We start from the raw sequence: 14660 nt of genomic DNA, 5'->3' as shown, positions 1-14660 counted from the left end.
TCCATGGGGTTGCAAAGAGTCAGACATGACTGAGTGACTGAACTGAACTGAACTGAACTTCACATCTATCATTTTTTACAGATGGACAGCCTAAAGGCAAAGATTTAAATAAACCCAAATGACAGGTGTTCTGTCTTAAAATATCGGCAATAAAGTTTTTACTACCTTAAATTTTTGTTTGGACTAGCAGTTTGATCTGAAATGTACACCAGCCAGTAGCATATAATATTCAGTTCCTTTAGTACCTTAAACATTTGCACAAAGAAAGCTACAGTCAACTTGAAATTACATATTTTAAGAACTATGATAGAATCCCTCGAATGGAAATAAATCAACTTTGCTCTAATGAATTGAGGAGATGTTCAAGACTTTCTCGTATGTAGTTAATCCTTTCAGGGAGGGTAATCCAAACAGGATTTACTCCTTAGCTACAGAATGGCAGGCTTTATGCAAAGGGATGCAGTTGCTGATTTGATAAAAAAAAAAGGGGAGGATGTTTGGATGATCTTTTGAGTATCCTTCGGTTTATCTCTTGTTATAGATTCTTATTTGTATTTTAAATGAATGAAAGGATCTCAAGCCAAGTTTAAGTACCATAAGACAACATTTAGACAAGTTTGCTTTTTAGATGTGCCTTTAATTTACATGAAAATGCAAGTTCCTATATAACTTAGTATGCATTTTATCAGTATTCTGTTCTAAGCAAACTTTCTCAAAGATGTTTTTGTTTTCTCCAACCCAGTTATTACAACCACCTTTCTTAGAGTTGTTTTACAACCCTATGGTTATAGAACTATATGATTGCTTGTGTGATTTTAAAGGCTATAACTTGATACTCTTTAAGAATTATTGAATATCAATAAAGAATAAATTGAATTTTTTTTTTCTAGATGCTGCACTAGTCAATGGAAGAGAAAATGTTGTAGTGATTCATCCTGATTTCAGAATGATTGTTCTGGCCAACAGACCTGGATTTCCTTTCCTAGGCAATGATTTCTTTGGTACTTTAGGTAAAAGCAATAATGATAATAATAACCAAAACAATAGCAATAACAATAACAATGTCATGTTAGTAACAATGCTATATTGGCTGTCACTGAATGCTCCCAACTAAATGCTCCCACGTGCTTTTCATCATCACAACCATTTTGTGAGAGTATTTTTATCCCCATTTTAGAGGAGGAGAATGTCTGATATTCGGAGAGATTATTTTTCTTGGGTCACTCAGATAATAAGTGGTAGAACTTGGCTTCATATCTTAGACTATAGATAGTCTTAGAGTAGAACACAAATTAAGAAAGGGTTTTTAGTGTTTGGTATTCATCACATCACCCTAACCATGGAAAGGTTTGAGGCCAGCTCTGGGGAGACTGATTCATGTTGATTGGAGAGGCCCTGGGATAAACTGAGTCATCAGGAACCTTTAAGAAAAACTTTTCTTCTCTGTGATAAGTAGCTAATTCTGAATACTGGGCATTCCATACTCAATGTGAAGCAGGCTCAGTCTCCTAGTAGGATTTTTGATCTGGCGATTGCACATCAAGGAATTTATCCAAGGAAATTCCCTGTGCAACACTTTAAGTACAAGGATAGGCAATATAGCATTGTTTATAGTTGCAAAAATGAAAGGAAACAATCCAAATGTACATCCCAATGGGACTGAATGAAGAAATTCTGTTATATCCACTCAGTAGATTACCATGAAGCTGTGTGAAAAAAGATGGAGCATGAGTTTACCCATGCTAATACCAAAGAAAAAAAAGATTCCTGGAAATGTATTAAGTGAAACAGTAAGAACAGTTTGTGTGGTAGTCTATCATTTGAATTAATAGAAAATAAAAGGCAAGAGGGACGCGTGTACACGAATATGCTCGACACGCATAGAATTTCCCCGGATGAGTCTCGCGTCCTCTGACCTCACTGGCCTTGCTCTGTGCTCTGCTCTGTGCCACTCCCCCGGCTCACCCTCCTCCAGCCTCTCTGCCCCCTGCCTCTTCTCTGAACATGCCAGCTGTGCTCGCCCCAGGGTCTTTGCATTAGTTGTACCTGCCACGCTCTTCTATCACATACCTGCATTTGCCTAGTTGTCGCCTTCTCAGTGAGGCTGACCTGTCTGACGTTCCCAACCATCACCATTTCTCAAGTACTATACTGTGCTTGTCTTTTTTCCTTGAAACATACAGTTTCTAACATTTGTAATTATTGTTTATTGCCTCCCTACACCAGAATCTGAACTCTGTGAGGACAGGGGTTTATGTGTTTTTGATCACTGAGGTCTATAAAGTACATAGAGTATTACTTGGCACATAGAAGGAATTTAATCATTATTCGATGAGTGAACGAATAAGGGGTCAATTATAGCTTTATATTAGTGTTGCATTTGCTTTTCAGCAAAAAAAGGCCAAAGCTGTTTTTCATGTTTGTATTTGAATGAGTTTAGCCTATGAGATAGAAGCTTGAAGTTATCACGGTTGCATTTTATTCAATTGCTTTCATGAATATATGACAACAATAAAAGAATGATTTGAGTCATTTCTGAGTCAAAGTAAGTTCTAAATATCTTTCCTTTCTAAAATGAACATATTAAATAATGCAAATCTATTTAGTCTAACTTCCTTTGGTCCCTGTCCTTTGGATTATAAATCAGAATTATGTAAACTTTTATCTGAGAAATCTCTGTCTCTCAAGCATAGATTATATTTTTCTAGTATATTCTCAGTTGTGTGAAATATTTTGTTTACATGTTCCTTTTCCTTGATTTTTACTTAGATATTATCTCTGCAAGTTTACTTTTCTGAAAGCAACTTATAAAGTATATTCTAGCAATCTGAACAAGATAATAAATTGTTTAGAGAGTGATGATACTAATTTCCCCATTTTTAGTATACATAAAAAGGCATGTATATATGTATGTAATTTCTGAAGATATTTACCATGTGTTATAAAGTTAAAAATGCAATCTCAGAACCACATGAGTATTTTCCAATTAATGGAAAAAGACTGAATTATCAAAGCTGTATATGTTTGTATGTATGCATTTAAAATGGAGTAGGACATGGCAACCCACTCCAGTATTCTTGCCTGGAGAATCACATGGACAGAGGAGCTTGGTGGTCTACATTCATTAAGAGTCAGACATGACTGAGTGATTTATATATATATATGCATTTAAAAATACTAGCAGGACCAATATTGTAACACAATCATCAATCAATTAAAAATAAATAAATATTAAATGCTGACAGGTATAAAAAAATGAATACACTGAACTGTTAACCTTGGGTGCCTATGGGGGAAGGATTAGGATTGGCAGAAACTCGCAGGGACTTCTCTTTCTGTTCTTTGTACCTGAATATCTACCAGTGAAATTATATCCAAGTATCATATAATTTTTAAGAGAAATAAATGTATGTAGAATAAACCACACATCACTCAGTCTCATTTCCTTTTGCTTTAGTCAGTTGCTTTTTTCTGTATACCTATTGTTGGACAAGCTTTCTCTGCAGTTTTACACATTTAAAAATAGAAGTGCTTTGGTGAGCAACCCATGGCTCTTTCATTGATCATTCCGTATTTGCTATGTCCTTATAAGGGGTTAGTTGCATACTGAATGTGAATCTTTTTTTTTTTTTCTCATAGGTGATATTTTTAGCTGCCATGCAGTGGATAATCCCAAACCCTACTCGGAACTCAAGATGCTCAGGCAGTATGGCCCAAATGTGCCCGAGCCCATCCTTCAGAAGCTCGTCGCTGCCTTTGGAGAGCTGAGGAATTTAGCTGATCAGGGTATTATTAACTACCCTTATTCTACCAGAGAAGTTGTCAACATAGTCAAGCATTTGCAGGTATGGCACCTGCCTGTACATAAAAGTTTAAAAGATCAATGTTTTTTAGATTTTTGTTTGTTTGTTTTTTGCCTAATTTACACCAAGTCTCTCCATTTCTCTTTAATACTGATCCAGGTGATATAGTATGAAATGTCTGTAATCCAAATGAACATTTTCTGTTTAACGTTTGAATTGACTTTGACAAGATTCCATGCCATGGCTATTACCAAGGAGCTAGGAAATTTGGTGAAGGTTTTCTGGGGGGTGTGGGAAGACAGGAGAGTGAGACAGAAAGGAAGCTTTACTACTATTTGACTTTATACAACAAGCATATATGGTCTCTAAGTGAAAATATTTTCATTTTGAAAATGAAAGACTTGAAGATAAAAAACTGACTGGAAACTAATAGTATTGATTACATACCTGTAAATACTGTGAGAAAGTTTTGTTGGATAGAGTAAGTGGACAAGAGAATGAAATTCCTTATAGCCATCTATGATGCATAGTTCACCTTGGAGGACTTCCCTGATAGCTCAGTTGGTAAAGAATCTGCCTGCAATGAATGCAGGAGACCCTGGTTCGATTCCTGGGTTGGGAAGATCTGCTGGAGAAGGGATAGGCTACCCACTCCAGTATTCTTGGGCTTCCCTTGTGGCTCAGCTGGTAAAGAATCCACCTGCAATGTGGGAGACCTGGGTTCAATCTCTGGGTTGGGAAGATCCCCTGGAGAAGGGAAAGGCTACCCACTCCAGTATTCTGGCCTGGAGGATTCCATGGACTGTATAGTCCATGGGGTATCAAAGAGTCGGACACGACTGAGCGACTTTCACTTTCACTTTTCACCTTGGTAAAGAAGACAAAAAGCCTGTGTAGATTCTGCTTTTATAACAGATGATGGTTTCCAAGTGAACAGTCATAACCTAATGACTCTTGACCTCTGAAAACCTAGGTGGGAAAATAGAAAGCTTTGTTCTGCCTGTAAAACCATGGCAAGTCCAGCTGAGATCCCAGCGCCTAGAGAAAACCAAGACAGAGGTGATGAATGAGTCAGCGGACCCCAGCAGTGTGAAGTCGGCTGTCTGTAACACTCGTTTGCTTTCCCTCTGCGCTTCCCTATGTCTCTGTTCTCTGTACTTCTTACCTTCTTCTTCCTTTCTTTCCTTATTCCTTTACCTTCTTTCTTTTCATTTACTCTTGGACTTGTGACTTTTCTGAATATTTCCATATAGATATTCAACACTCTGCTCTATTTAAGTAGCATTTTTTAATTTGGTGCATCCAGTTGTTGTTTAATCGCTGAGTCATGTCCGACTCTTTTGCAACCCCGTGGCCTGTAGCGCACCAGGCTCCTCTGTCCGTGGGATTTCCCAGGCAAGAATACTGGAGTGGGCTGCCATTTCCTCTTCCAGGGGATCTTCCCGACCCAGGGATCGAACTTGTGTCTCCCACGGTGCAGGCAGATTCTTTGCAACTGAGCCACCAGGGAAGCTTAGTACTCCATTTTAAAAGCAGGAGATTTCAGAAAGTGGTGAAAGTCACTAAACCCCAGGATTTGAGTACCGATTTAACATTTGAGAGAAAGAACTGTTCCCCTTCAAATTCTGATATTTATTGAAAAAGAAAAATATTAAGTCATCAGGGCAAATATTAAAAGAGAAAAGCATTCCTCCTATCCGTTTATCTGACAAGGCTAGTAAGAAAAGGTCTAGTGAAGTTTATTTGGTCATTATTGTTCTGTCAGTTTGGGAAATCTTTATAATACTGTGTATTTTGTCACATGGTAATAAGGGAATTTCTTTTTTTAATACAGAAATTTCCCACTGAAGGTCTCTCCAGTGTGGTTAGGAATGTGTTTGACTTTGATTCCTACAACAACGACATGAGGGAGATTTTGGTTAACACTTTGCACAAATACGGAATACCAGTCGGAGCAAAAAGGTCCAGTGTGCAGCTGGCAAAGGAGTAAGGCAAATCACTCTTGATAAAGTACTTTTGAGTGTCACTGTTCTGATTCTCAAATGCTGATCATTCTGAGTCTACTGTTATACTCTACTAAACGGACTTGGTGTGGAAATTACTTTTCCATGAGTAAGCTCTTCAAGTATATGGTGCTATTTGCTGGCTGGATTTCGGTTAAATAGCATTATTTATAGGTCTGTAAATTGAGAACTTCAGTTATTCCAAATGTCCCATGAGTAGATGTAATATAATCAAATAAAGGGAAATATTTGTTTCTTTAACAGTCTCTGTCCTTTTGTTGAATTCCTATGGTTCTCATTTTTTCCTAACCTAGTACAGAATCATTGCACAAACATGGAAACTACATGAAGAGATAATATATATTTAGTTAAGATGTTATTTCTGTCACCATATATTTTTCTGTTATAGTTTTCTAAATTTATAATCATATTAACTTGAAATTTGGGGAGTACTTATTTTGGCCTGACAGATGAAAGAGGCAGGGAAAAAAAGTGGGTTTTGTTTCGTGTGGGCTACTTGCCTGCTTTTTATTTTGTAATTATAGGCTACATACTTAACAAAGAATCTTAACAAATACGATATTGTTGACCCGAAAGATAATTGACAGTGTTTATTAGTAGGATAATTAAGTCAGTGCAAATTCACAAGAAAGCAGTTTTAAATATGCATAACTTATTGATAATGCATCTAATATTGTCTTTATCTGTAAGGAAATCCATTATCATAAATTCCCAAGGGACAAAAATTACTTTTTATTTAACTTCGGTCTCATATAGGAGGAACACTCTGCCTTCCTTAGGAAAAGACTGTTGTATATAATGATTAGTCCAGCTACATATATTTATTCTAAGTGCTTACATCATCACTATTTATTCTTTGAAGTTATTATAAAACTTGTTAGAATATATGCCAATAAAAATAAATTGTTAAGGCTTTAACAATTTCTTCAAAGATTTCTTAAGAAGAAACAAATATTTCCCTTTAGTTGTGAAAGAGCAAGATGGAGTTATGTTAGAAATTTATCAGTGAATTGGTTTAGATTGTTAATAAGTTAGTAAATTTTCTTTTTGATAAGAATGATTTGATGTCATTGCTAGTATATACACTTTTCTGTGGAATACTGTTTTGCTGATTGATTAGGAATGTTTATGGGCATTTTGAAACTAGTTTAGTGATTTAATGGGTATAACTTATCTCCTACGTTAGAGAGTTCAAGAAATGTCTTTAATGTACAAACTTCTGTTGGTGCTCATGGTTTTTGGCATCCTTTTTATAAGTTATATCTTGAGTTTCAATTGTAAATAAGATGGTTTTTAACTTGTTTTACCATTAACAAATTTATATGCAGTTCTAGCTTCATGGAAACCAGGCTTGTGATTTTAAAATAACTTTTTTTCTACTCTGTACAACTTGAAATAAAATTTAAAATGTGTATTAGTAAGATCAACCAAAAGAAAACTGTTGACCATTTAAGTTTCTAAGGAAGACAGATACAGTGATTTAACTTATTCATTACTGTTTCCAGTTGTATACTGAAAAATTCTTGCCATGGCTTGTTCATTGTTGCCATGGCAAGTTAATTCCAACTCTTGTTTTAAATACTTATGAGTGGAAGCGAAAGTGCACTGAGCCTGGAAACAAAATGGTCAAGCCTGAGGCCAACATGGAAAGAACTAGTTGTCCACCCACTGCATGTAGCTAAAAATAGACTTATAGCAGGTGTGGGGGAAGTGTGAATTTTCCTTTGGAGTGGAGATAATAGTGGACTACAATTTGCACATTCAAAGCACGTTTTCATCACCTCTAAATTGAAATGACTTGAGCAGCTCAAAGGTAGTGATGTTATTTTATTAGTGAAATCCACAGGTTCCATACATCTTATTTCTATCAAATTATCAGTCTTGTACTTTGAGAGGGTAGCATGGTAAGGTGAACAAAACAATGTCCCGGGAATTCAGCAGTTAATGACATGTTCAATGTGCATGTCTGGGTTAGACATGAAGAAACAGATTTTACCCTGTTTGTAAAATGAGAGCATTTTACTGTAGCATAACCATATAACTTAGCACCTAACCAAGACATTTTTTAGAACGAAAGGGCACTATTAATAAGAAGTCTGTAAAAAGAGATGAAAAATAAGACTGTTCTAGTGAGACCACAGTATATTTTCTTTTTTTTTTTTGAGACCACAGTATATTTTCATCTTTGGAAGGTTAATAAGGTTTCTTCTTATTCTAACACCCTTTGCATTTTAATATAATCTTAATTTTTTCTCATCTGCAAAAACAAAAACAAATTAAAAAGAAGTAATACTTACACTTTCTGTTTCTCTCCTCAAGTGGCACACTGATACTAGTAATCACATAGACCTCTGAAAATTCAAAGTTGTCCCCATGCAGTCTTATGATTTGCTTTGACTTTTCTAGACTTTTGGCTAAACTTTATACTTCACTAATTGCTGTTGATTGTTGCTATTGTTCAGTTGCTAAGTCATGTCTGACTCTTTGCAAACTTATGGACTGTAGCCTGCCAGGCTCCTCTGTCCCTGGGGTTTTCCAGGCAAGAATACTGGAATGGGTTGCCATTTCCTTCACCAAGGGATCTTCCTGGACCAAAGATCGAACCTGTGTCTCCTGCATCAGCACGCAGGTTCTTTACCACTGAGCCATCAGGGAAGCCCATACTTCTCCAGACCTTTTGCTAAATCAGTTCTTTGAGGCTGCTTCTGCTCATCTCTGGAGATCCTGTGTTAGGGAAGAAGATTCACATTGGATTTCTGTCCCTAAGGAAGAGGGACCAAATGTTTTAATTGCTCTTAATATCCTTTTGCCCTGAATGAAAAATTATTGCTACAACCTGTTAATTTTATTGTTCTCTAATTCAATCTTTATTCAATAGGAAAAAAATTGCATTGAACGCAGAATAAGATGGTCACATTCACACACAAGATAGGGATGAAAAAATAACTGACCATAAGTATAAATGTATAAGTAAAAAGAGATGTAAGACAGATGGTGTAGAAGAGGGAAGCTTTCCCATGGGGCAGAGGTGATGCTGGTCCACTGTTTATACTGTATAGTCTCCCGCAGCACCTTCTTCCTCAGCTGAAATCAGAATATACTTTGGCTGTTCGATGATGCTCCTCAGTGAGATTCCTGAGACCGTGTCATTTTCTCTTTCATTCCCCTAAGAGCACAGTGAGATGGTTCCTATCTCATTCATAGGTCTCTGTATTTTTTTTCTTTTTTTTTTATTGGCGTATAATTCCTTTTCAATGTTGTGATACTTTTCTATACATTTTTAAAAGGCCTAGTGTGATCTTAGGAGTTGAATATGCTTTACCTTATTCACTAAACTTGTGCTAAACCTGGTACCTGCAGGCTATCATACTGGGTAGTTATTTTACACTTGCTTGATTAAGCTGTAATGCAGCTCTTTTTTCTGATCTAAACACATTCCACATCTTAGTATTGGGATCGGAATTGTCTACCTAGACCCCCATGTTGCCTTTGCCCCTTTACACTAGTACTTCTTGAAGTTTTTCTGTTGTTTCCTTTTAAGTTTCTAATACATGGAAAAGAATAAGCCAGAGAGATGGCGAACATAATAAGCACACTGGGAGAAATTTAGGCAGAAATAGGAGGATTTGGCTTAAACTCCGAGCTCTTGAAAAGGTAATCTGAGCTCTTGAGTTTCAAATGTCATTATTGGGGGGAAAAAATACACATACACACGCATGTACATCCATATGTATGCGTGCATGCTCAGTCAGTGTCTGACTCTTTTCAACCCCACCAGGCTCCTCCATCCATGGGATTTCTCAGGCAAGAATACTGGAGTGCGTTGTCATTTCCTTCTCCAGGGGATCTTCCCAAACCAGGGATCGGACCAGTGTCTGCTGGGTTGGCAGCCGGATTCTTCACCCCTTGAGCCACCTGAGAAGCCCTGTACATATGTATAATTAGGTTCAAACATCCAACCAGACGCATATAGATTATCTGCTATGGTAGATATAGATCTACATTTCAAAGCAAAGTTTGCTTGTTTTACCCTCAAATAAGCATTTGTGTTTTTTTAAGTTTTTTTTTTTATTCGAGAACAAACATACTGCTAGCACATTAGCGCTTCCAAATTTAAAGCTGTTTCAGAGTAAGTTATGAACTGTAACATACTCAGGAAACATTTGTTTTAAAGGGAGAAAAAGTCTTTTTCTGTACATTCATTTTCAAGAGACTTATGCAATATTTCATCCTATTGTAGATAATATTATCATTGCATTTTATGGGTAAAGAATTTGAGGAACAGAGAGGTTACCTCACCTACCTAAGGTTAGACATCTGATCAGGAGCAGAGCTGTAATATGCACAATTTTAACTCCAACTTTAAAGACAAATATAAGCAGATCCATATGCAGGTGTAGGCAGTTTCTAAATCAGAATTATTCTTTGCATACTGAAAATCACCAATAGTTTTGGTTTAAAAGCACCTTCGAACTTTAGATAATCAACTTGGAAATAATCATTGACCATGATGTCATACATGTAATATACATATTCTTATTCTTCAGAGAGTTGTGATAGACTTAGATTTGGGGGATTTAGCCATATTTCACAATGTTGAAGAGCAAGTTGATATAGACTTTTACAACAAAGATCATTTTAAAGACCTCTTCATGCCCAGTTAAGCTTTCCTTTTTTTTTTTTCTTAATAATGAAAGATCATAATGTAAAACACAAGGTAATTCATTTAGAAAAATAAAAACTGTAGAAAACTTTATTTGACTACCATATAGAAGAACTAGACTAGCCATCATTCTTCCTGATTTGGAACACAAAAGGAACTTACTAAGTCTTCTCAAACATTGTAGTCATTTTTACATAAATCAAATATACAGAGACATCCTCTCCACCGTCTGAATTTAACTTGGTGTGTTTATCTCTCCCTGTCTTCCCTAGGAGACACACCTATCTATAAAATATTTAAATACTCATTCTTCTTGATCCAAGCTCTTTGTCCTCAACCCTATAGATTTCTTTTTAAAATGCTGCTTAATTTATGAAGCTAGTTTCTTTTTTTTTCCCCAAAAACATTTGTTGCTTATTTGTTACTGGCAAAGTATCTACAGTCCATCAGTCATTAATTTTATCAGCACATAGAATAAAAACTTTGAAGAAATTTATAAGCTTTTATTTATAGGATTTCTCTATGATGTATACCTACTAAATGAAGAGTGATGTCCCATTTATTTTTAAAATAAATTAGCAAAAAGAAAATTAAAACACTAATAATTCCACCATCCAGAAACAATTACTATTTAATCCTTCTAGATCTTTTCCTAGGGTTTTATGTGTTATTTCAACTGAGAAATATTTCTTTACAATTTTTTTTTCCTAAGTTTTTCTTAATAAAAGAAACATGACCCTGAAAGGAGATCCTTTTTAAAACACTTAATTCCCAATCTTCTTTGTTGAAAAGAAATATATCTATAATAGATTAGATTCTAGCATGTATACACTCCTCCCACAATCCCACTTTTCTCTCCTTCCTTCTTGATCCTGGAGTTTTAAGACTTAAAGTATTTTTTCTAAACATAATGAACAGATTCATAAAGCATATAAGTTGCTTTAAGCTAGGCATTTCTCTGGCATTTCAACAAAAGTAAAGAATAAACACATTAATACCAACACTTTGTGTCTTTATGCATATGTTTAAATGTCATTATCCTTTACAGACTCATAGAAATGCTGTTGCTAGCCAGACTGCACATCTAAAAATGACTGCCATGTGTGACTGCACTTTTAAAGTGTCCTGTAGCTGGTAAAGGAGCCCTATTGGAATCTTGAAATTACTCCTCTGATGTCCTCTCGATGTCTGTATTCTCTCTCTGCTTTCAAATGCTTTATTAAAAACTTCTTAACTTCACTTTTTCAGACGAAATAAGGTAACTTTGAATAACTCAGTCTAAGATGATATTAGCCGATACTTTTTATTACATTTATTTAATAGGTTCACATTTTAAATAGTTTAAAAACCCTGTGGTAGCTGTTGGTAGTAGTTGCCTTTGAGAGAGGCTCTGGAAAGGAAAAGGAAACACTTACTTTCTGTCCTAACGTGTATTATTTCCTATATTTTATTTTTTAAATGTCCCCAGACTCTCTGGGCCCTGGAATTTTCCTATTTGTTTTATTTAAATAGAATAAAAATGTTAAAGACTTATTCTGAAATTGCTGATTTGGGGAACCATGGCCTCCAGTACAGCAAAGCTTACACTGCCCTGCAATGCCTGCCCTGACGGTGTAACACTGACACCCTTACCAATGACAAATGAGAAATCAAGTTAACCAGGCATTTCTATAGCAGTTCAACATAATATAAGTAAGTGTATGCCTTGGTCGGGACTTCCCCGGTGGCTCATTGGTAACAGAATCTGCCTGCCAGCGCAGGAGCTGCAAGAGATGCAGGTTTGATCCATGGGTTGGAAAGATCCCCTGGAGGAGAACATGGCAACCCACTCCAGCATTCTTTCCTGGAGAATCTCCATGGACTGATGGGCTGGAGGATTACTGTTCATGGGATTGCAAAGAATCAGACACGACTGAAGCAACTTAAGTTTATTCTACGTAGAATCTTTTACTTAATGCTACCATCCTTAAATCACACTTAATAATCTAGTTAGCTTTAGCAGAATAATTATCAATCACTCTATATATGTGCATTGCTTCTAAGTCATTACAAATTAAAGAGAGGTGGCTTCCATCTCCGGACCAATAGCTCCTGTGTTCAAAGGTGGAGTGGATTCCCCAGGGGAAAGGTAGGGTATACTTTCTGTAGACTGGCCTCAGACAGATTTGGACAAACCTTGCTGGGGAGGTAGTCAAGGGATCCAAACTTGAAATGCTGGATTAAATAACCTTTAATGTCCCTCAAGCTCATAGATTCTGTGGTTCACTGCCCCTAGTTGAATTGGAAAGCTGAACAAGTAGTCATTCTTTCCCTTATATCAGCAACCATTCATTAGTTTATCAGCCAGTCTCACAGCATGTTTTCATAGAACTCCCAGTGAAGGTAGCTGAGGTTGTTTTCCTGTTTGTTGTAAGAGGTGTTGATATCTCATTGCAGTGTGTGTTACATGATCGTGTTTCGTATTGATCTTTCTCTTTAGAGTGGTGCCAGGTGTGCATATTTCAGATAGAACAGCTTCGTCTAGATTGAACGTCTCTTAAAAGGGTATCTGTCTTGATGAAGACATATACCTATATCTATCTTCTTCCACATGAAGACTTATCCTGTGTAACTGAAACATCAACGCAGCTGCTTCTTCTCTGACCAAGACTAACTATGGGTCCTTCCAAGTACTGAAAGTGTTAGTCGCTTGGTCATGTCTGACTCTTTGCAACTCCATGGACTGTAGCCCACCAGACTCCCCTGTCCATGGAATTCTCCGGGCAGGAATGCTGGAGTAGGTTGCCATTCCCTTCTCCAGGGGATCTCCCTGACCCAAACCCGGGTCTCCTGCATTGCAGGCAGATTCTTTACTGTCTGAGCCACCAGAAAAGCCCCAAGTACTGGGAGACATCAAAAAGAACATCCCCAACCAGGGTTCTCTGTAGAGTAATTTCATTAGGTTTATTTATAAGAATGATTATCAGTTTACTATTTATCCCATTCAGTTAAAAGGCTCTCAATGTTTTGTGCTTCTCCTTCCATTTTCCAAACTATTATATGCTGTAATTTTCCTTTTAAAGAGTTAGTTTTTACAAATGAGTTCATGGTATTGATCACGAAGTTCTAAGGTATGCAGCTCTACTCTTTGTGATGATTTACTTTCACTTGTAAAAGAGCTCTTTAGTTTTCAAAAATAATAAGATTTACATAATGACATCTGAGATGAGATGGGTGGATGGCATCACTGACTCAGTAGACATGAATTTGAGCAGACTCCAGGAGACAGTGAAGGACAGGAAAGCCTGGAGCACTGCAGTTGCTGCAGGGGTCATAAGATTGACCATGACTTAGCAACTGAAGAAACAGTGATATCTCAGAACTATTATAAGCAGAAGGGTGGTATTGGGTTTTATAGTTCCACAGTCCTTGCCCTTATTCTCTTGGTATATTTTGAAGTAGCTTCACAGTCATTTTATTAATACTTGCTTTCAGTTCCTTTATGGGGGTGCAGAGAAAAAATTTAAAATATAACCAGTCTACATAGAAATTGTCAAGATGTATGAATCTTCTTTAATACTCATCTTCGACAGTCTCACAGAATTATCCTTGATCCTTTAGGCATTTGTAAATGATCTCTGTCACCTGGCTGGGTAGAAATCCTGAATCCCAACCAGTTGGTAACTCTTCCAAATATACTTTCATCCTTTGTTGAATATGTGTTCTCCAGGCTAATAAAGGAGAAGAAAGAACTTCAAGCAGAGACAGTTTTACAGGGCATGCTGCCTGGTGAGACTAAAAGAGAAGAGTCGAGGGAACCGTAGAAGAATTTGAAGCCAGAGAGTAACATGGTCTGATTCATAAATTAGAAAGACCCCTTTAAGTTTTCTAAAGATAAGAAACTGAAAGCAGGAAGACCTACCTGTTGGGAAGCAACTGCACTAAGTCCAGTGATGAACAGTGAGAGCTTCTGTTGTGGCAGTGGGAATAAAAAAGAGGGGCATGGTGTGAGAGGTTTCCATAGCAGAATTGATGAATTCTAAGTGGCAGAGATTCCAGTGAGTAAGATGTAAGCCTTACTTTCAATGAATTAGCAATCTTGAGAAAACATGTAAACTCTCAACCTTATTATGCAATGTTATATTCAAAGTGCTGCATTCGCAGTAGGGTTTCTCATCCTATGAGTCCTTC

The 14660-nt window shown here is 36.7% G+C and overlaps 1 protein-coding gene across 10 annotated transcripts in view; it reads left to right on the top strand.

The window, feature by feature from the left end:
- VWA8 (von Willebrand factor A domain containing 8) overlaps positions 1–14660 on the top strand; it is a 385006-nt gene that overhangs the window by 209084 nt on the left and 161262 nt on the right. For all 10 annotated transcript variants that reach the window (XR_014071267.1, XR_014071268.1, XR_014071269.1 and 7 more), the window contains 3 exons: positions 891–1010; positions 3640–3845; positions 5638–5789. Coding sequence is in view for 7 of the 10 variants with exons in the window: in XM_081549924.1 (XP_081406050.1) it covers positions 891–1010; positions 3640–3845; positions 5638–5789 (478 nt within the window). In the remaining 3 variants the exon portion in view is untranslated. The remainder of the gene's footprint in view (positions 1–890; positions 1011–3639; positions 3846–5637; positions 5790–14660) is intronic.

The sequence above is a fragment of the Giraffa tippelskirchi genome, chromosome 12, assembly GCF_054371585.1.
Source record: "Giraffa tippelskirchi isolate mGirTip1 chromosome 12, T2T-mGirTip1v1.2.pri, whole genome shotgun sequence".
In the NCBI taxonomy this organism is placed as follows: Eukaryota; Metazoa; Chordata; class Mammalia; order Artiodactyla; family Giraffidae; genus Giraffa; species Giraffa tippelskirchi.
The sequence above is the reverse complement of the archived record's forward strand: the minus strand, read 5'-3'. Positions and strand labels throughout refer to the sequence as shown.